At 39.1% G+C, this 22820-nt stretch overlaps 1 protein-coding gene across 1 annotated transcript in view; it reads left to right on the top strand.

Annotated features, from left to right (window-relative positions):
• The first annotated feature begins 7747 nt into the window (after positions 1–7747).
• NUBPL (nucleotide binding protein like) overlaps positions 7748–22820 on the top strand; it is an 83998-nt gene continuing 68925 nt past the window's right edge. Inside the window, exons 1-3 of the mRNA XM_039552618.1 lie at positions 7748–7867; positions 8468–8615; positions 14359–14393. Coding sequence (XP_039408552.1) covers positions 7763–7867; positions 8468–8615; positions 14359–14393 — 288 coding nt within the window. The 5' untranslated portion in view covers positions 7748–7762. The remainder of the gene's footprint in view (positions 7868–8467; positions 8616–14358; positions 14394–22820) is intronic.

Genomic DNA, 22820 nt, shown 5'->3' with positions numbered 1-22820 from the left:
GGTTGGTCTGCTGCATCCAAGGTGGATACTCCTCTACCCCGCCATGTAAAAGAATTAAAGTCTGTTTTCCTCCCCAAGTACTGCTGCATCACTGCTCTCTTCACCTTATAAACACTTTTGCAATAGCAATTAGTACTACAGAATGTGGATGTATTACTTAATCCCATTTTTTTTCATCTTCAGTGAGAAATTTTGATGATAATATGACGAGGATGTTGCTATAGACAAAAATACATCAATATATTCTAGGAGCTGAAACTTGAGCTTCCATGTTTTCAATAGATGCCATGTGTAACATCAGAGTATTGGCATAAAGCCTCATGTTATTAAAAATGGACGTGAAATGAGATGTGGCTTTTTCTGTTCCTTTCACAAACAGTGAGATAAATGAGAGTCATTTATTATTCTCTCTGTACCTGGAGGACTCCTTGCCTCCAGTTACTGTTGAGTATGCAGGCATAATAAGGCTGCATGTCATTTTTTTGCATTTATATGGATGACTTTCAAAGTAAAACTCACCACATCTTCAGGCCAAAAGCTTTCTCCTTGAGTCACAGCTCCTATCACTTTTTCCCCTCAGGCATACTGATCCTTAGCTAGTCAGGGAAGCATGCACACAAATGATAGGTCATTAGGAAATTCTCTGAATGGCAAATCTCTGAAGTCATCCCAAGTGCTATTTGCCATGCATCATGATAAAACTTGTGAGTTTGCGGAGGCCCTAATTATATGCTTGGTCTGCCATTTATCGGTTGTTGGAGCTGTTGTTTCCAGAACACAGCAACCTCTTCCGCAGCATAGTTCAACAAGATTGCCAGAGCACAGTGAGCCAAGCAGGGCTGACAGATTTTGGCATTTTATTCCCTTTGATGAAAGAATATTGCATTACAACACAAATTGGTACCTTACTTTGCCATAGTACAGCATCATATACTGGTACAGCGATGTTGATCTATGGGCTTTTCTTAAAATTATATTTTGGGAACTCATTTCCCTTAGAACAAATGGCAACTATAAGACTTTCATTTACCATCAGCCTTTGGTTTTTGATGGTTTGTTTCAGTAATACAGTAGTTTTTATATATATATATAATCCTTTCATTATTTTAACCCACATAGAAGGTCATCTTGGGGGGGGCGAAAAGCAAATATTTAATACAGTGAGCTAAATAATAAAAGATTGTAAATTCTAATGAATATTCATGGAGTCAAATAAGATAATAAACATGTCAAGAAATGATGTGGCTTCCTGCTATGACTTCCAGTGTAGATTAACATGTTTCAAAGAGCAGTGTCAAAAATTGTTTTTTAGTTTTTAATTTTCACACTTTCTCAAAGCACCAATTTTTTAAATGCATGTTTCTGAACTCATTTAGGATGATACTACTAATGTATTATTAGATACATCAGAAACATTGCAATGATAGGATTTTTCACATATTTTTTGATTGGTTTATGGTTTTTTTAAGCTGCCAAAAGTCACAGTTTTTCTTTTACAAAAGATGCTAAATTGCTGCTACAGAGTGGAAGCAAAACATTTTATCTCCAATATTTTATGTTATAAAAGAATAGAAAAATAGTATTTGGTATAACTTTTTCTCAAAGAGCTTTTTATTTCATAGATAATTCTTGGAACTGCTGGAGGCTTATATTTTTATGATTAACAGAATAAAACAATTACTCCGTAACTTGGGATGTTTTAATATCAATTACAGATGTTTAATCTTTCCTTGGATACTCTGTTGCCCATAGGACAAAAAATAATCATGTCTTCATGGTAACAGTCCCAGTGAGGACCACATCCAGATTAAAAGATCCTTCATTTTGGTGCCCATAAATAAATTCCAGCACAAATATGACAAATTTTAGCTCCTGTTGCAGAAAACACAGATCTAACTAAGGTACTCTGAAGCTTGGAGAATGACTCAGCTTAGTTGCAGGTGAACCTCTAAGCTACATTTGTACTAAGAATCAATACCAAGAAATATTCTTGGCCATTGCAGCTCATCTTTACTCTCTGGCATAGTTTTGGCCAGGGCTTGCTCACTAAGAAAAAAATTCTGTTGCTGGTTCAGCAGCTAAGAACCAGTTAAGAACCTCTGGCTCAGTGTAAAACCTTGAAGAGTTACTTATATTCACAGCTGAGGATTAACCAGAGGATTGTGTTCCAAGGATCAGTGCTCCAGCTTCACAGTGATAGAGCGCCCCACAGTTCTACATGACAGTGCTTCATACAGGGTGCACTGACACAAGAAGTGTTCTTTGATCACAGTTATTTTCAGCTGAGATTGGTCCTTGCACACCAACCTCTGGAGCAGGTTGCTATAATTGTGTAATGTTGTCACAATTGTGTAAGTGGTCCATACACACCCAAAGTTTATTGGTGCCTTCTGAAAAACCTTGCACTGCTACTGCAGGGATTTATGAGACAAGTATTGAATCGCTACGGAGCAAAACTGAACTGGTTTAGAACATTAACCAGATTTTAAAAATAATTACGAAACACAAAACCCAGTAAAAATTGGTGTAATGTTTCAATCAGCATCGTTGATCAAGTAAGATTAATTTGCTACATAAAACTTGTTTAGGCTCAGTGTTCTGATGTTAACAAAAATGCTTCCTGTAAAACAAGTTTGTTACTGAGAAAAATGAATGAAGAGCAGAATTAAAATAATTTCAGAAACTGAAACTATGAATGTCATTGTGACTCAGATCCATAGTGTCAAATTGTTTACTGAAGCTTTTAGGACAGTCAGCATCTTTTTTATTCCATATTTGTACAATGTCTAAAGCAACAGGACTCTTTTTGCCCCTAAGACTCTTAAAATTGCAATTTATTTCCATTACTGAAAAAAAAAAAGATAGGAAAGAAGAAAAGAAAGAAAATACCAGTCTTCCTTCAACGTTTGTAAAATATATGGCAGAGATTAGGAATAGTTTCAAAACCTTTGTTTTTATCTTCAGGTATGGAAATACTGTTAATTTGTGTTAATTCCATTCATGCAAGGAATACCTATATATGTAAAGTACCTAAGAAAAATTATGTGGCTTTGTTACAGAAGATCATATTCAACAAAATAAATCCTTTAATTTTCTGCACCACTTCCTTAAGGTTGGAAAAATTGCTGTAATATAAGCTGCATTTTCACTGTGATGTTGCTGTTACTATAGAAAGCAGTATTAACCTGAAGAACTTGATGACTGACTTCAGAAGAGTCTAGTGACAATCTAAATAAGGTTTTCATCTCTTCTTGACTGTGAAGGACTGCACTGTTTAAAATTCCACAGGAAAGCAATATACAAACTAAATCGGTCTCAATTCTTCGAGACCTTCTTCCTCATTTAGTGAAACTGAATGAAAGCAAACAATTTATTTTTCAGTTTAAGATTTGGCAAAGCTTTCACACTGGATGAAGCTACTTATGTGGGCTTATATTTATTGGAAATACTAATACACATGATAAAGAAAAATTAATAAATTGTTACTGTTTCTTGTGTGTTTTCTTTGTGCTTGTTAAACGTGTTGCATTTTCAAGTACTGCCATATATAATAAACAAATTTCTCCTTAAACAAGGTAATATTCTATATGAAAACTCATGTAAACCAGCCTTGTTTTGAATGGATATTTGAAATCAGAATCTGTTAAAATCCCTTGAGCCAAATTTACTTTGCAACAAGTGGGCATAACTGCCTCCATATCAGTGATGTTGACCTTGATGTCTAAGCCTAGCAGGAAAAAGACTTTGGAAGAGACATTCCAGTGAATGACAGAGAGGTAATATCGAACACAGAAGGATTTCCCTCATATATGCCTGCAGTTACCCCCAGGTATGCCACTGTGCCCCTGAGTACAAGCTCTGCCAAGCTGATGCTGGTCTGTGTAAGAGCAGATCTGTGACTCAGCATTAAATAAAGCAACCTGAAAGTTGCTTTAACTTCCACGAAGAGCATAGCAAAGATAAAACAAAGAACTCACACTGGTAGGCATTTTGTCTTGGATTATTTTGCAGCCTGATATAGTTTGTCAGCCCCACAGAAGAATGCTGTTTTGGCAAGAGCACGAGAGCAGCTCTAGCATGATCTCAGAGCTGCCAAAGGGAAGAAGTGGCAGCTGTCCTGAGACACAGTGCAAGGGCTGAGCCAAGAGGTAATGCTAAGAGCTCGAGGCTCATTAGCCAGGGCAGAGCCCAAGACCAAGTAATTATCACCACGTGACAAAAAAAGATAAAAAGCATCATTTTTAACCTTATTTATCTTACAGGTGTGGGCTGGCCAACCAGCCGGGGGAAAAACCCCAGAATCTGAGAGTCCTATGCCACACATGCTCATCCTAGTATGCAGTGGTATATACCTCTGTGGCCAAAGATTGCAGGCCTGGTCATGAAGCTAAAATGACTCCTTGGTTGTGAAGAATCTTTCTTTTGCCATTCTTTAATATAATTTCTAGTTCAAATTGTGACTGAAATAAATGGCTTATATGAGAAAGAGTTTGCAGTTACTGTATTATTAATGTGGTACTGTGCAGACACCCAGAAATGAGAATGGATACTCTTTTTCTTTTTTTCTTTTTTTTTTTCTTTTTTTAGCTACTTACATCCTACTGCACACAAACCAACCTAATTATCTACCAAATCATTTTTCAAATGTTATTTTATTTTTAAATTGTGGAGTTATTTTGGCAAGAAATCTTTCCTAGCTATACCTGGATACCCTTAATTGATTTTGGGTAGAGAAAGAATGTATTTAAACATAAGACAATCTAATTTCAGACAAAAATCAGTTCTATTTTTATCCTGTTATTGTTCAGGCTGAATAGTAATTTAGAGTCTATGAAACATTTTCCTACATTTACTTAGAGAATACGTTATCAATTTGCATTAAAATTAAATATTGTGCCTTTCATTTTGTTAAACTTTTGAAAAGTCCAAAGTGGAATTTTCTGAAAGATGCTGAGATTTCCTGTAGTTTCCATCAAGACTCACTTCTGGCAGTAAAAATTTTGTTAATTTTTGGTTGCATTTTCCTAGACTCATATTTTACCACTGTATGTGGACTGCAATAATACATCAGGCAAACAACATAGAACAATATTCTCAAGTGTTAAAATTTAAATAGGAAGCCAAGAGCTATTGTGAGAAGTGTACAATCCATAAAACTGTCTTCACAATTAGTAGAGATAGAAACACTACTTAGTCAAACTGCAGTGTATTCCACTAAAGTCAAGGCATTTTGGAAAAGTCTGCTATATTGGCGAGCAAATTGATTCCCTTTCTAATGGCCAAATACTACTTTTCATACTCATGTTCAATACAACCTACTGCCATGTTAGCTACCCTACTAACAGGGTAGTTAACAAACCAGTGCTAAAAGAAATTATTAAAATTAAAACTATTGAGGATTCTTAGCTCCATTTTAGTTTGTGCTAGATCAGCTTTACAAAACCTCACAAAAATATTTGAGTATTATTCTCATCAGTGTTGGAGCTATTCTCAAAATGAAGAAGTGTATCATACATTTTCGCCATGCTCCTTTCTTTGGAAAGACTTTGAAGGGAAGCATATCTCAAGTGTGAGCCTACCCGTGATCCCGCAGTACCGATTCCGTTGACGTGACATGCACAGTACTTTGCACTTTAACACTGCCTCCAACTGCTCAAGCTAGAAAAACAATTATGCAAATTTCCTGCAATGCAAAAAGTAACATAGTTTCCAGAGGCAGTGAAAAAAAGCCCTGGAGGCACATCTATGTAACAGTTTCAAAACAAAGTGGCTTGTTAGTTTTCCGTATTCTTTTCCGGTTTGGTTTGACAGTATGGCAAATTATTGGGAAATGATTTGACCTCTTCAGGTGTCTGTGTTAGTTATGCAAAATACGCTCATGTGGGTACATCAAAAATGTAGGTTGAATGAGAATCACTTCAAGGATAGGGAAAAAAAAATTAGCATTGTAATTTATGTGTTGTAGCTGAGCACTGGAATATGCCTTTGGAAATGGTGGGGTTTAGTAAAATGCTTGATTAGAGACTTTAATACAATTTAAAAAGCAACATTTGAAATGATGAAAATTCTGCTGTGGAAGAGAGGAAATGTTTATCATAATAACACTTTAAACTGATGTAAAATCCTCTGGTCCATTACATATTACAACAGATACCAACAAAAGACACTGTCTACACAGTATTTTATATTTGCAAACTAATGACCTGAAAGTGCTAAGTTCTGAATTATTTCTATAATACCACTTAGCTGAATAGGGACTATTCATGGAATTGTAAGAGCAAATCATATCAAACCAAACTAATTTCCTTCTACAACGTGGTTACAAGGCTTGTAGGTGGGAGAGAAGCAGTAGATGATGTGTGTCTTAAAGCTTTAAGCGAATCCCACATGATATAAGGAACAGAAAAGGGTTTTTGTGAACTTTTACTGAGTGAGGGTAAACTGGATGGATAATCAAAACTATCACCAGACCAATGATCAGTGCCAAACAATAGGACAAGAGGCAATGGGTAGAAACTGATGCACAGGAAGTTCCACCGGAATATGAGGAAAAACAACTTTATTGTGCACGTGACCGAGCACTGGAACAGATTGCCAAGAGATCGCCCTCACTGGAAATATTTAAGAACCATCTGGGTGCAATCTTGTGCCATGTGCTCTAGGATGACCCTGCTTGAGCAGGGAGACCGGACCAGATAATCCACAGTGGGGGCCTTCCAACTTGACTAATTCTGTGATTCTGTGCTTTAGTATTATAAAAAAACCCCAGCCAACCAAAAAATCCAAATCAAAATAAGCAAAAAAACCACAAATAGGTGCCATGTGTCTCGGCTACAGGTCCCTTTGTTCTTTTACCTAATGATCTAAAGGAGGAAACGGGATATATTTATTGTATTTGTAGAGCACACCAACCAAGACCAAGCTCTTGCCCAACCATTTTGCGGGCCAAGGTGAGAATTCAGAAGGCACCGACGAGCCGAAGGAGCACTGCAGAGAGCGCCAGAACGAGCCTCTGCGGGGACAATTACAGCACTACGAGGAATGAGCCCGAAGCGGTTTGCAATGCGTGTGGTGACCCGGTGGCGATCCCTTGGCCCCGGTATCCTTACAAATGGCAAGGATCTGCTTTCCGTGCTGCTGTTGCCCGCTGCCACCGCTCGACGCTCTCGGCGGGAGGGCGCAGGTCGTTTCCCGCAGCTCCGGAGCCGCGGCACCGCTCAGCGCCACACCCTCAGCTCCGGCAAGCAGCGCGCTGTCCCCCGGGCTGCCGGCCCGACCCAGCGCCAGCCCCGCCGGCAGGGCAGCGGGCGGAGTGCGGCGCGGCGCGGCGCGGGGGGCGGGCCGAGGCGCGGCCGCACGGCGCCATCTCAGCGCGCCCGGGGCGGCCGCGGGCATGGGAGGTCCCGCCTGGCGCTGGGCGCTGCGCGCCGCCCGCCTCGTGCCCGGCGCCGGCGGCAGGAGGCCTCTGGCGGCGCGGCGGCATGGCCCGGGCTGCGCGCCCGCCGCTTGCGCCGCTCCGTCCGCCGGCTCCGCGGTGAGTGAGCCGGGAGCTCCGCCGTGCGCCGCGGCCGCCGGGGCGGGCTGGGCTGTGCCTGTGCTTGCGGGGGCGGCAGGCGGGACGGTCTGTCCCTGCACGGGTGCCCCGAGGGGCTCTGTCCTGCGGCAGCCGCTTCAGCAGCAGCGTCCCTGCGGGAGGGGATGCGGTCGCTGCAGGCGTCGGCGGCGGGGGCCGGTCTGGGGCAGCGCCGGGCCGGCGAGGAAGATGGATGGGCTCTGCCGTCTTTTTATCCGGACCCGCGTGAAGTGCGTGGAAACAGCGCGCGGCGCTCAGTGCCCGTGGCGGTACAGTTGTGCCAAGCGGGAGCAGGTGGGAGCTGCCTGCGGGGATGCTTGGCTCGGCTGCTCCGTCCGTCCAGCCGTGGGGGCCCCGCGTGTGGCTCTTCTGCCGCAGGAGCAGCGGAGCGCGGCGCGCTCCAGCGCACCCGCATGTGTGCGGTGCCTGTGGCACGGCTCAGGGCAGCGAGAGCCCTCGGACAGCTGCCTGCCGGCACTGCCTGCCCTCAGAACCTCGGGTTCTGCCCCTTCGCTGTTGCTCTATTTGTTGTGCCTGAAACAGCTGTACCGAAAGGACCGCCAAGTCTAGCCTGTTTCTTAAAGCTTCGGACTTTTAGAGCAGTGTTTTGGTTTATTTCAACACAATTTTTTTTTCTTTTTTTCTTTAACTGTTAAGATCAATCATATTTAAGTGTTTGTCAAAAAATCCATGTGAATCGCGTTATTTTTAAGTAGGCCTAGTCCCTGTCTGCCTGTGAAGCAGACTCCCTTTGGGAGAGCCCCTGTGCAGAATGGTTTTTTTAAACAAGTAGGGGAAATTTCTCAGTGTGCAGGTAGGTTCCTTCTTGTCAGCTTTTTCTGTGAAAACTGCAGGTTGGTGCATGTGCATTGACTTGCTTTTTGGTTTTGTTAGTCCTCAAGCTCTGGGGATGAGGCTCTGAGGGACAAACGTGCTCGGATCCTGTCACGAGGGCTGCCAAAGCAGAAGCCCATAGAAGGAGTTAAGCAGGTGGTGGTTGTGGCTTCTGGCAAAGGGGGAGTTGGAAAATCAACAACAGCAGGTAAGGTTTCTTTTTTTAAAAAAATAATTTCCTTTGCACATTTTCTAGTACTTTGTATGGAATATTTAGGTGCTTGTGTCACCTTGTAATTGGGTTCCATAACACTGCCCTTCACCTCTGTCAAGTCCCATTGCAGCCATTGAGAATCTACTTGGGTACAGAAGTCATGACTTTAACTTAGGTGGGAATTAAGCAGACAGCTTTGAAATAATATCTTTGTAATAGTGCAGTGCTGTCCTGAGACATCAGGACATCTTAAGAAGTGATGTAGGCTTGAGGTCAAGGGGATCATATGCTAGTGCACTAACACTGTTCCTTGTTCCCTGGCTGTTTAGGTGTGCCTATACAGTTCCTTTCTTTGCTATGTCAGCATAGTTGTGTGCTCTGTAGAGGATACTAATATTTAGAAAGTTTCACGATCAGGACTCTGTTCAATTTTCTCAACTACTTGTATAGGTGTTTCATAAAGAAAAAGTGAAACTACTTACAAACCACACAAATTGATCAGAGCCTTGTGAAGCACCTTGAATTCTTCTCTCAAATTCACCATTAGGTTTTGAATTAATTTTTCTCTAACCGTGCTGTTCCTAGGTGGGAGAATGGGATAGTACATGGTTTCCAGTGCCCAGTGCAGAAATTTACTTGAACTTAGACAAGTGACAGAATGGAAGAATACTTGTCATGCCAACAAAGGTGATGGCCTTCGTACAGTGGTGGTGGATGAGGGAAGAGTGACTCATGTCATCAACCTAGACTTCTGCAATGCATTTGGCACTGTCCTGCATGACATTCTTGTCTCTGAACTGGAGAGACAGGGAGTTGATGGATGGACCACTTGGTGGATTAGGAATTGGCTGGATGGCTGCATTGTGTCCAGGTCTGGATCTCCTATCATAAGAAGGACCTGTCAGAGCAGGTCCAACAAGTACCACAAAGATGATCAGAGGCTGGAGCACCTCTCCTGTGAAGACAGGCTGAGAGAGTTGGGGTTGTTTACCCTGGAGAAGAGAAGGCTTCAGGGAGACTCTTAGAGCACCTTTGAGTACTTAAAGGGGGCTTATAAAAAGGAAGGAGCGTGACTTTTTATGTGGGCAGATAGGTCAAATGTGAATAGTTCTAAATTAGAAGTGGAGAGATGTGGATTAGATACTAGGAAGAAATTCTATACTGTGAGGGTGGTGAGCCACTGGAACAGGTTGCCCAGAGAACGGGTGGTTGTCCCGTCCCCAGAAGTGTTCAAGGCCTGGTTGGATGGGGTTTGTGTGCAGCCTTGTCTAGTGGAAGGTGTCCCTGTCCATGGCAGGGGTTTGGAGCTGGGTCATCCTTAGGGTCCCTTCCTACCCAAAACATTCTATGATTCTATGACACTGAAAGTAAACTTCTTTGAAAAGATCTCTGTAAAGTGTTAGAACTTTGTTTAGAGATCTCTTCCTTAGTGTCTAGACTGGAGAAGAGTTGAAGGATGTTCATTCTTTAGTTGAAGGATATCTGCTGTTCATCTCCATGTGTGGTGAATAACACATGAATATAGCTCTTAATGTATCATTTTGTGGTTTGTATTTCAGCCGTGCTTGAAACAGACTGATTGTCTAATAATTTCTAGTACAGACTAACATATCTGTACTGAAAGTAACCGTGCTTAAAAAAAGGGAATTTTTTTTCTATTTATTTGCTGTCTGTCCTATACCTATACATACTTGTACAAAGACATGCAAAACAATTAAAACATGCATTTCTTAACCATCAAAAGGTATATCATTATAATACATAGACTGGTTGTTGCAGGTTACCAAAAATACCAGATTCATCAATCAACAGTTTACAAAATGAACATAATTTGAAAAGTAAATTCAGATTATTCTCCTCATGTCTGCAAACAAATATCTGAATTTAAGTTCTTGTAACTGGCATCTGTGTGCAATTTCTACATAAAATATAACACATGTATAAATAATACTTAGAGCTATGAGTTCATTCCTATGCATTTAAAAATAAAAAATCAGTGTTCAACAAGCATTAAATAAGATATTGGAAATGTAAATGAACCATTTAAATGTATCTATGTTGGACAGCCTTTTAAAATGAATGTTTTCATTCATAATGTTGAGAAGGAAATCTATATTCTTGTATATTATAATGAGGATAAATTTCATGGTTCAGATGAGCAATTGAATTTCAGATAACTTGTATAAACAAAAGTATTGCTTGGCTTCCTTACTGAATTATGTACTTAAAATCATATTCTTCTTACTTGAGGTTTGTGGGGAACATGTTTGGTGACATTTCTGCTGATGCATTTTGAGAGCAGGAATTGAAAAGAAAGGAGACTAGTAAGCACTTGTAATTCCTAAAGCACCACAGAAAATATCGTCAGTCTTGGGTGTATGTCAGAAGGCCTGTCAGGGCTTTTTTTTTTGTTTTCTCCAGTACAGCTGTGTTTTAATTGCTCTGGATCTCCATTTCAGGAAAAGAGCTTCTGCATTCTGGTCAAGTTTGTCAGGGTCATTCCTTACCCTGTTGAATAACTCATTCTGTTTATTGCATATGGCTTTCATGTTGTATTCTCTGTTGTTTCCAGTGCTTTTTGGTCTTCTGAAATCAATGTAGTTAATGATTAGAAGAAATTATGTTACAGGAAAAATATTTTTCAATGCATATTTAAATACTTTGATAGTTTTTTGTTGTTGTTTCTATTTGTCTAATATGTTGGTTTGTTTGCCATGTTTCCTGTCCCTGTCCTGTCAAGTTTCTGTCTTTTTGTAGCATTCTTCTATATTTACCCCATCTGTTCAAAGTTTATTTGTTTTTTTTTGTCTGTTTGTTTGTTTGTTTTTTTAAATTCTTGCTCATCTGTTCCCCTTTTGCACTACCCTAAAGATGAGAGTACTGAAGAAAATTGATCCTGGTGTGAAAAGAAGTCCAAGTGTGGTCTTGAAAGAGAGGAAATTTCCAATTTATTGGAAGTCTTACTGTTTTTAGCTGTGGAAGTGGAATAAAATTAAAGGCTGGTGTTCTTGCTCACATTTTGCTAATCCTGATGTCTGAGGAAAATACAGCAACTGACTACATGGACCTTCAGACATTTTTAGCAAAGGCTAACAGGCTGAGATTTTTCATTATTGTTCAGGGAAGCTGATACATTTCACCATGTGCTGACTATATCTCAGTCATATTAACTTCATTTAACTTTTTTTCCCTCTTGCCTACTTTTATTCCACACGTAGGATGTACTATTATTGAAACATTTTTGATTTTGGGCCTTCTTTATATATTAAAATATTCTCATAAACTCTATTTCTAAATGCCACTTACATTGAGATGCAGGTATTGAAAGTTATCTTGCAAAGTTCATCTGAATTATCTATAGGTATTTTATTGATTATGTATATTAACCATGTCAGATACAGACACACTCAGCTGGCTCTGTACTTGTCTGATTTTGGACCAAGCAGTTTTATTTGTATTGTTAGCTCAGTGTTCTGAGAGTTCAACTGTGCTATTCCTAGGGTCAGTTTGGATTTGGAAGTTAGAAGGTTGGAAGTGACAAACTATAACAAACCTTCTTAGACTTGTACTGATTTCAAGAGGACTAGAGGCACAGAATCACAGAATAAGCTGAGTTCGAAGGGACCCACAGGGATCATCAAGTCCACAAGGATCATCAAGTCCAACTCCTGGCCCTGCATGGGACATCCCAAGAGTCGTGCCCTGTGTCTGAGAGTGTTGTCCAAACGCTTCTTGAACTCTGTCAGGCTGGTGCTGTGACACCACTTCCCTGGGGAGCCTGTTCCAGTGCCCAACCACCGCTTGAGTGAACAACCTTTCCCTAATGTCCTACCTAAGTCTCTCCTGACTCAGCTTCATGCCACTGAAGCTGTATCAGGGGAGGTTTAGTTTAGATGAGACCAACTCGAAGTTTAGGTTGGATCAGACAAACTCCGATCTCCCTGTGCATCATTCCTTATACTGGTTGGCAGGTTTAGCATGGGTGGAGAGACCTTAGTGACTTTCTTGGAGCCTGCTGTGAAGTTGTGTAGAATTGCTGGCATATATTGCCGTGATGTCCTGCACTCCTGGTTATGGGAATGTACTTAGGGCCAGTATGAATGTTCAGGAAGGGTCAGGTTAGGTCCTATTCTGCATGTTTATGCCCTCTTGGAACTGATAGTAATACAAAAACAAGGGAATGCAAGATTCAGCTGGGATTCAAAATGAAGTGTTCAGCTAGATATCCAGGTAAAAACCTTAGGTATACATGCTATGTTATTCCCACTGTCTCCTTTCTTTCCCTTCAGTAGTTAAATATCCCTTATTGAAGAAGCATTGTGGGTCATACTTTAAGTTTCACACATGAAAGCTGTTTAAGAAGAAGATAGATGTGTAAAGTGATTTTAAGAAAGTCTTTGTCTCCCTTCTTCAGACGTGAGCTGCAGTTGATTTTATTTTGTTTTCTTTTTTGTTTGTAATTGGTTTGCTTGTTTTTTTCTCCATATCTGTCATTTGTAGATTGGTCTCCAGGTTTCAGAGGATGAATTTTCCTCTGATTGATTGGGGAATAGTTAATTGAGCATCTGTATAAACAAAAAAACGGAAGGGTAAAATCTATGTTCTTTGTTAGCTTAGGAGGAAAGAGACTGTATGCCTCTTTGAGAAAGCTGTACAGTTGTCCTTGCTAACCTGCTGTTTTGTTTGAAGGAACTTAGCTTTCTTGGTGTTAAGTTCTTCAAGACAGGAATCTGGCTCACCAGCTTCTCAGAACTTTTGTACTCTTCCAGCAGAACAAGGCTGACTGCAGCTTACCTTTCTTGAAAGAGTGTGTGGACTGACATACAGCAACATGTAAAGGAAACAAAAGATTTTTTTTTGTTTCCAAGAAAGGGTTGTGAATATTGGATTTTTTTCCCTTGTTTTTTTCTTTTTTTTCTAAAACATGTAACTTCTTGGATTATAAACATTACTATTTGTTTATACTGAAGTTTCTAGGAGATCTCCCAACGTAATTGAAGCTGGTGAGCCAATGAAGATACCATTTGCACATGCTATTTGTTTATGAGAGTTAAGTATTGATGGAAATGTAAAAGACCATTTAAACAAATGGTCTTTTTAGTTGCTTTATCTCTTTTTGTCTGGTTTTTTTTTAGTTACAGATGCTTTCAGGCAGATGTGACTTTGTTTTCTGACATAAAAATAAGTGGAAAGCATGCATTGCACCTTCTTCCGGAAAACATCTCTGTTCAATATATCACAAGAAATCAAAAAAAGGGATGTGATCATCTTTTTGGTCACTTGTTTTAGCAGTTTATGTCAATACTTAACTAATTTCTAGTTTTAGGAACACTAGAGAGTGTGGTGAAGGTTACTGATGGTAGGGTTAGTTTTATAGTGTGGTATCCGCTTTCAAAAGTGGGTACTTCCAGAAGTTTTTCTTAATGTTATTCTTTGGCTAAATACTGAGACTGTATTTTTATTTTGCAGTGTCCTCTAGAAACTGAGAGTCTGCAAGTGTTTGCAGATTAGCTTGAGTTTGTTTGCTGGTTGAGAAACGTAGACTGAAATCTGGGTGCTGCTGCCACTTAGCTGCAAATGTAGAGATGCAAGAAGCTGAGAACTGAGATGATGATGCAGTTATTAAATAAGATGTATTTATATTTTGTCTTGTTAGCAGTGGTAGCATTCTCAATATTTAGGAATTAAATTTTCCTGCACTTAATATTTTTGTTTTTCCTCTTCTTCTTTTTTGCAGTAAATATAGCCCTCGCCCTTGCAGCAAATGATTCGGTAGGTGAACATTTAATTCTCAGCCTTAATGTGAAATGCGTGTCATAAATAAAATGGTTACTGCTGAGGACAGTTGCATACATTTAATGTATTTAATTTTTTTTACTTAATTTTTAATTTGTTTTTGATGGGCTTTTGAGTTTCTGTCAGCTTGTTTATATTTTATCAGTACCATGAATAACTTAGTAGATCTCATCCTACTTCTGGGTTTGGCTCTGTCCTTTTCCTGGTGCGTCACTGAGTTGAACTGCAATTCTGCAAGTATGTGTAAATGTCATAGAGGTTGCTTCTGCAGGTTGGAGACACTTAATAAATAACTAAATTCTATCACCTCAGAACACTGACTTGAAAAAAATAGGAGTTAGTGATGAACAGGATCCAAAACATTTTTTTTTTTATTGCTCCACAGATTTACTGTTTCTAGAGAAATTATGTGCAAAAATACTTCATAAACAGCTAAGGAAAAAACCCCAAAAACTATGTATTTTCCCTAAAGCTTGGAAATACAGTTTTTTTGAGTGATTTCCCATCTTGGTATTATTCAAACTGTTACCTGGACTGTAAGTAGAGAGTAGGAACCATTCAAGAGTAAAAACCACAGGTGTTTGCTGTGTCCACCTGCTGCTGTAGACTGGGAGTCGTTCCATTGTGCACGTTTATTGCCACAAAGGTAAACTCAGAAGCAAGCCTCCTTTGCAGTGGCAGGGTGTATAATGTAGGCTTTGTACTCATAAAACATTAAATACAAAGTATCCTCAAGTACTTTAATCAGGCAAATGTAGAATCTTTTTCTTGTTGTAAAAGACAAGTAGAACAAAACATGACAGGTAGAAGGAGCGAGGACTGCATACAATCTGTGAGCTTCCTGTAGGAATTTTGTAAAAAATTTAAAACAATTTTCCATATACTCAGTCACACTTAATAGGAAGAGTGTTTAAAACTGTTATATGAAATATGTATTGTTGGTGATGGCATCTGATCTTGTTATTTCACAGTTTTTAATTCTGTGTTTTAAATAGGCTGTTGGAATAATTGAATCTCAGAGAAGAATCTGTCATTTTGAAAAGCAAAACTGCTTGAATGGTTCCTTCTAATTAACTTTAAAACATGGCATTTGCTCTAATACTTTTGCAAAACAAGTATCAGTCTGCAATGTGATCTGTGTTGTGGGATGGTCATTGAGTAGCTCCATGGAAACCATGTCAACCAATTGCACATAACTTTTCTGTACCAGCTTATGTGTTTTTAAGATGGTGTCTGATACTTCTCAAGCATGCAGTTTTAAAATATATTTAAATAATGCATTTCTTAGTAATTCTGACATACACAAGTTTTGAGATTATGTCCTTTGTTAGGAATTTTGATGTTACAATTATGTGTTGGTGTGTGAAGTTGGAGGCCAGCATCTGGTGGATGTTAATCAATGAAGAGCAGAGAAACTGACGAAATATGTGTGAATTGTGTGAACTGGTCGTCACAAGTTAGCAAGCTGTTACTATGGTGAAATGTATGGTGAAATGGTTACAAGTTAGAAAGTATGAAATTAGGTGGATTAAATAAACAACTTTCTTGTTTGTTCATGCATTAATATATTTTTTCTTTTGTGGTTTATTTTCCTTAAGATAATGATGGCATGCATCATGTTTCTGTTTAACCTTTGGGCTTGAAGTTGCTGGTTTCTTCATTTGTGTACTCACATTTATTTCAGCTCACTAATTTTGTGAGTCAAGGTTTTGAAATGAGAATTTCTGTGACCTTATTCCAGGCAGGTACTGTCCAGTGCTGTGAATTCTAGAGATCATTGCAATGTTCAGTTTTGTAATGGTGAATGAAGTAAATAAGAAGGTTGTTTTTCAGAGTCCATTGGTGCCTCCTGCTGTATTGTATAGTCAATTTCTTTGTCCTCAGGTATGCAGCAAGGGATGCCTTTATTTTACATTTAGTAACTATTGATTGTGCCTCACCTTGCCATGATTTTTTGCCCTTCATTGCTCTTTTAAGTTCATCTCTTTCAGAAGAAGCAGTAATGGTTGTTAGTAGACCAGAGCTTCAGGATGCCCCTGCAACTTCATTAACAGTCCTTATGCCTCTTATAAATGAAATACAGATTCATAGACGCTGATCTTGAACTTGATGTACTGCTTAAAGAAGGAAATAAAGGACTTGTGGAGGAATATAGGTCAGCATGACTATAAAAGTCTGTCCTTTTTTCATCAGTCTGTATTACAAGTTCTATGCTTGTAACTCAAGTGTTCTTTTTCTAAGATAAAACAAGTTACAGACTATTGACAACACCTGTTTTCTGGTGAGTGAGATCTGTGAAAGATGCTCTTCTCTCAGATGAGGTTGGATTAGAGTAGATTCTTGCTGCTTTCAGTAACAGCTGTGACATCTTATTGGTGTTTGGTGTAGCATAAGTCAGAAGATTAACAGTCAAAGAATAAAGGATTTTTTGTCCTCCTGATGAAAGAAAAGATCCTTCTATCTTTTAAAAATCTACTTTCTCTAGTTAAAAAACAAAACAAAAACCCCACTGTTTCTACTGATACATATTTTAAAAAATTTTTTTAATAATACGGAAGCTTTTTCAGTTATCGTAGTGATGGTCTGAAATACTAGGGCATTGACAGAGTCTTGGTATCACAGTGTTGTTGGCAGAGCCGGACTAGAATTTGGGAGTTCAAAGTCTTGCATGCTGGTGCTCAGTCTGATTGGCATATTTTTACCTCATGGTTACAGAGTAAATAATTCAAGACAGGATTTCATTTAGATGCTTAGATACCGTGTCCAAGACAGAGTACATTTTTTTGGGAGTTCCCCCCCCCCACCCCCCCGTTTGCTTTTTTTTTGATTCAGAGCCAGGGAAAGCAAGCAGGGCAGCCTCTTATGCCTTCCTAGAATATTAGTTTTTTTGGTACCCTGGGTTATCTGTTGTAGATGGACTAGTTAAGAAATATATAAGCTCTTGGGCCTGTACCAAGGCCTATAAATCTATACAGTGTTCTTTTTGTGTTAAGAAATAACTTAAAGTTTTACCCTTGTGTCCTACTGTTAATTGCTTGCTTAGTTTGACAGCTGATTCTTTTCATTCTTTTGATGTACCAGCAGTCAGTTGTGCTCCCCTAGGAGCACTTGGGAAGAATTTTTGGGTTTTGTGCCAGGACGATTCATATTCAGACTAGAATGACTATTTATGAAAGCTGCCTGGCCAGAGACAATTTATTATAGTAGAAACAAGTTGAATTAATAGATGGCAGCAATAATAGGGTAGGGATTGCTTGTTTATGAACAGAGTATTTTAGTGAGCAAACACCAGCTGTGCATGACTAAGGATGGCACAAATCCAGTTGGGAGGCTGTATGCTTGTGCTGTCACTATGAGGCAAGCTCCCCAGTCAGATTTCCTTTGGCTCGCCTTTTCGTTCTGGAAGATTTACATTTTCACTATAGGATGAAATGTTTTTTTGTGTTGTGAAGGACAGAGGAGCAAGAAGTAAAACCATATGGACCAAGTTAGCATGTAAGCATAAGCAAGTGGCTTCTGCCTGCAGTAGTGGGGACACGTGGTGAAAGGCAGCAGTTTTCAGTATTCGAACCTAGCCCTGCACGAGGGGGTTACTGGGTCATGGAGACCAGGACCAAAACGTGAAATGCATGGAGGGTGATTTTTATGCGGTCCCTGTTTTCCCAAGCAAGCGCCCCGGTTGCTGCGCAACGCGGGGAGTGCGGCTGCGGCCCGGCCGTGCCCGCGCGGGGGGCGGCGGCCGGCAGGGGGCGCGCGGGGCGCGGGTGCTGTGGCGCTGGGAGGGGCGCTCGGCGGGGGGAAGCAGGTTGGGGTCACACGGTGTCCGGCTGCCGAATTGTCTCAACATCCCGCAGCTGTTCTTCTTGAACCAGAAAACTCGCGTGGATATCTGACCGATGCAAACACAGGCGGGGAAGAGACTTCTCGTGCATATATAGTAAGTTACAGCATAGTAATGATGTAGTTAGGAGCCAAGTCTTCGTGTGAACTGACTGCTGTGATAATAAAATTAATTTTTATTTCTTCAAACCGTGTATTTAATCAAAACCCACACATTTTGAAACTACTCAGAAGACACCCAGCTTACTTTTTTTACACTCCACCTTTTTTTAAAAAAAATTTGGCTTGTGTAATTAAACTATTTGTGTAGTTAAACTGTTTGTCCACAGGATAATACCTGACAGCTACATTTATAGATGGCTCTACAATGTATGTACATTTGTTGCTGGTAAGGAAAGAATTCCATGTGGGAAAACAAATCTAGAAGAATTTAGACAATAATGGGATCCTTCAGTGAGTAATTGTAGTATGAAGGCAAGTTTTGACTTGTTTTGTCCTCTTCCCATGCAGCTTTTCTAATTGTGAGGATTTGATTTCTAGGCATCCTTAACCCTGTTGCTTAGAGAATCAGAAGACTTTAATCACTGTAGCTAATGTCTTCATGTTTGTTTCTTAATGCTGAAAAGTTTCAATAAAGCTGGAGATGCCAGTTGGAATTGATTTGGCTTATTTGCAATGATAGCTTAGCTTCTAGATCAATTGAAAAAAAAAAGAGAGAATAAAGCTTAAAAATTTTTGTTGTTTTTCAAATAAAAAATAACCAAAATTAAAAATACATTTTAACATAGACCTCCTAAGATATTTTACTTAAATCAGATAACTGTATGCTTAATTTGAAGAAAATTTCCTTTTTTGTTTGTTTTGTTTAGAAGTTAAAGTTTGTATCCTTAGTCTTCAAGTCATTGAAAGCCCAGTGCAGGTACCAGAGAGACTGATGTGAAAGGTGGACCCTTTTTTTATAATAACTTGACATGCTGTGAAAGTGGAGAGGCATTTTGTAGAGATGTGGTAATGTTGGGGATTCTGTTTTGGTAATTTATTTTTCAAATGGTTCTGTATGGAATTTTTTTTTTCAGTGAGATACATAGTGTGCAAAAAGGCCAAACAAGGATGAATTACTGGTATGCGATTGTTAAGAACATTGAGTAGGAGCTACTGCAGGCTGTTGTGGAAAAGAAGTGCCAGAGAAGTCCTGTGGCTGGCAGAAAATTGGAAACACTTCATATAAGGAAAAGGGCTTTTAAATCAGTAGCAGACGGAGTTTTTAAAGGAAGTTTGCATTTCTAGGATAGAGTGAGGAAACTGCAGTGGTACATTTTTGGCTTTAATCCAATTTACAGCTAGGCACTTAAATAGTGTGCAGCTGAAAGAGTTAGAAAATTAAGGATTAAAAGATGGCTATTCATTGTGTCAGTATATCAAATGAGGAATCCATAGCCTATCCTGATTTTAAAGTTCTCTTTTGTCTATGTGTTGCTGCTTGCAGTTTGGGATTAGCTCTAAGTCTATAATGACATTAAAAGGGTAAATTGAGAGTCCTGGTGGTGGATTAAGAGCACCAGCTTTAAAATAACTGGCACCTTCACTTAGCAAAGCTGGAATTTCTGTCTTTGGAATGGACTACAGCTGCTGAATATTGGGAGCACTTCTAGTGTAGGAAGTTCTTCACTGTATAGAACAATAACAGCTCATTAACCTGTGCCTTCATCCCTCCCAGGCTAAACACCAGGGAATTCTGGTGGTCTGCAGAGTTTACTTCAAAGTAAAATACTATCTACTAGCATCCAGTGGGGATACATAAGCCCTACCAAACATGGAAAAAAGTCTCAGAAAATATGAGCAAAAATGAAATTAATGCTGTCAAAGAGTCTCTGGATGTTTAGCAGTAACGTAGGCTATGTTGATTAACAGCTATTTATAGAAGCTTTATGTGAGCTCTTTATTATTTTTTTTTCTCCCTTTTTTCTCTCTGTTGGTATGAGGTCTTTAATCAGGTCTGTTCCTCACTAAAGGATTTGGCAACATGGAAGAAATGAATATCACCAGATTTTCCATTGCACACAGAATTGTGTGGAGGGGTCATTTGTGACATGTGAATGGAACTGGTTGCATTTGGTTAAAAATTTGTTTTTGGAAAATGTAGTTGATTTTGTAGTTAATATTCCCTGAAAGACAGAAAAGGGAACCTACATAAAGAAAGTATAGGGAGGGACAAAACATTTCTTAAGGATCTGCTCAAAGAGCTAAGAGGAGGAAAGATAAGGATCATTTTGTCATTAGCATGAACTTATGCCACCTGAACAAGGATTATGTACAGTAACATTTGCCTGCCTAAGAGAGCAAACATAATATCAGTTGAATACTTTCTAAGCTGCGTAAGGAAAAGGAGGCAAAATTTATTGGTTTTTTTACATGACCTCTCTCTGCAAGGACTTTGGCCTTCAGCAACTTAATTTTAATTTTTTCCCCCAAAGGAAGTACAACTAAGTTCAGAGCTTGAAAATCGTTAATTTAGAATACCGCTGTCTTCCAAATCCCCACTACTTACAAGGCAGTGGCCAAGTTCAAGGACTAAACTGAAATTTAATTATGCAGAGAATCTTGCCAGAGAAGATAAAGAGAAGTATCTTTTTAAAAAGTGAGGTTATCTATGCCTGTAATTTGTACACTGCACAAAATGAAGCTGTAGAATTCTCATCTCTCAGGGATATGTGCAAGAATATCTTCTTTATCTATTGATGTAGCGTTTGGTTTTCTTGTAAATATGGAATCTGTACCTGGTGACAGTGAAAAATAGTTTTTGATTCTTATTGTAGGTGAGAGAAGTTTCTAAATGGGAATGAAAACTTCACTGTATTTTTAATGGGTTAAGAGCTGCAGTGATAGTGTAACTTATAGTACCTCATGAAAAATGTTTGTCAGAAATCTTTAGAGAGGTCTAATGGGCAAATTAATATTTTGCTGAGAAGATTATTGATAGTGTAAAAAAGAAGTAGAAAGAATTACTTAGTCAATGATGTAAAAGTAGAAGATGAAGAGGAGTTATAGTTCTTTATTCTGTAATATAGTTCTTTATTCTGTAAATTTTTTGTGTTCTTGAGGTCACCAGATGAGACCATGAGAGTACCAGTACTGCAGAAATAGCAAATCCTAGAGTAGTGAGCCTGTAGAGACTGTTTACCTATGGTAGGGGAACCTTAAAAGCATTGATAAGAAGGTAAACGTGAACGTTTGTGAGTTTTTAAGTATAGTTTTTGCTGACATGAGAGTACTTTTGTATTTTCATGTGCTGAAAATTTCTGATTATTTCTGATTTCATGGTCTCTGCCTCATGGAATTTTGATAAGGATTGTATGCTGCATGAAGAGGTCAATGATACTGCATGTGTTTGTATATTTTTTCAAAGTATCTTCTAGTGACATGACTAAATCATATGGGAATGCTTACCTTGTCAGTTGTATCCTTGGGGCTTAAGCTGCAGAACTTGCAGTAAGGCAACCAAAAAATAAGGTCTCTAGGAAGTATTTTCCAAGCATCATAAACTTGAAAGTCGATTCGAACTTTCTTTCACAGTAGGGCAGGTGAAAGTAAAAGGATAAATGTTAACTTGAGAACAGCTATTTTGAACTTGGTTATTGCTATGCCATCTGGAGAGATGGAATGCTGTTTGTTTAATAGCACAGGAGAGAAATATGCTTATAAGGAGAAAAAACAGCCATAAGAAGATGGTGGAATTGTATTTTTTGAATCATTTTCCTGCCAGAGTGCTGAGGGAGGCTGTAGCAGTGGTGTGTGCTGTGCTCTGCAAAACACTTAGTAGCAGGGGGACTTCTGCGTGCTTGGTATGCTTTTAGTATTGCATTTCTCTCTGTGTAACTAGTATTACTTAAGAAAAAAAGATTCAGCATTGGTATGAGAAGTATATGCATATGAAAATGTTGTCAAAGGACATAAGAGGAATCTTAGCGCTTCCCCCCCCCCTTTTTTTCCTAAGTTGCCTTTTTGGTCCTGCTTTTGATCCCCTGTAATCTATTCCTTCTGCCTAGATATTGTTTTTTTATGTGTGTGTGTTTTCAGGATTTGTTTTAATACAGCAATGCTTTGAAAGATGTGCGGTTTTATATGAGGTGTGGGTTATATGGGGAGAAAAACCAATTTATTAAAATTTAATTTACTTTTTAAATTATTGTAACTTGTGTATCTGGATTATATTTCACTCAGCATGAGAAGCATCTGGTAATTCTGATTAACAGTTTCATGTGTTAGCATCCAGGTGTGTGCATATTATTTCTTCTCTTGGGGATTTAAAACATTGTAAATGCTGGAAGAGATGATCTGGACTGTACTGTGCATGTCTTAAAAAATCCCTTCGTAGCTGCCATAATATTTTTCTGAGGTAATTAAACCTTGAATAAAGGGTTATTTGCATTCTAGGGATGTTTACATACTGCAAAAGCAGGGATAGTTGGGAGAAACAAAACTCAAAACCATAGCTTATTGAGCAAATGCTTTCTGTATCAGCTTCTACTTCTAGGCAGTGTGAACTCTTCTCACCTAACATGT

Source organism: Corvus cornix, chromosome 5 (genome assembly GCF_000738735.6).
Source record: "Corvus cornix cornix isolate S_Up_H32 chromosome 5, ASM73873v5, whole genome shotgun sequence".
NCBI lineage: Eukaryota > Metazoa > Chordata > Aves > Passeriformes > Corvidae > Corvus > Corvus cornix.
The sequence above is the reverse complement of the archived record's forward strand: the minus strand, read 5'-3'. Positions and strand labels throughout refer to the sequence as shown.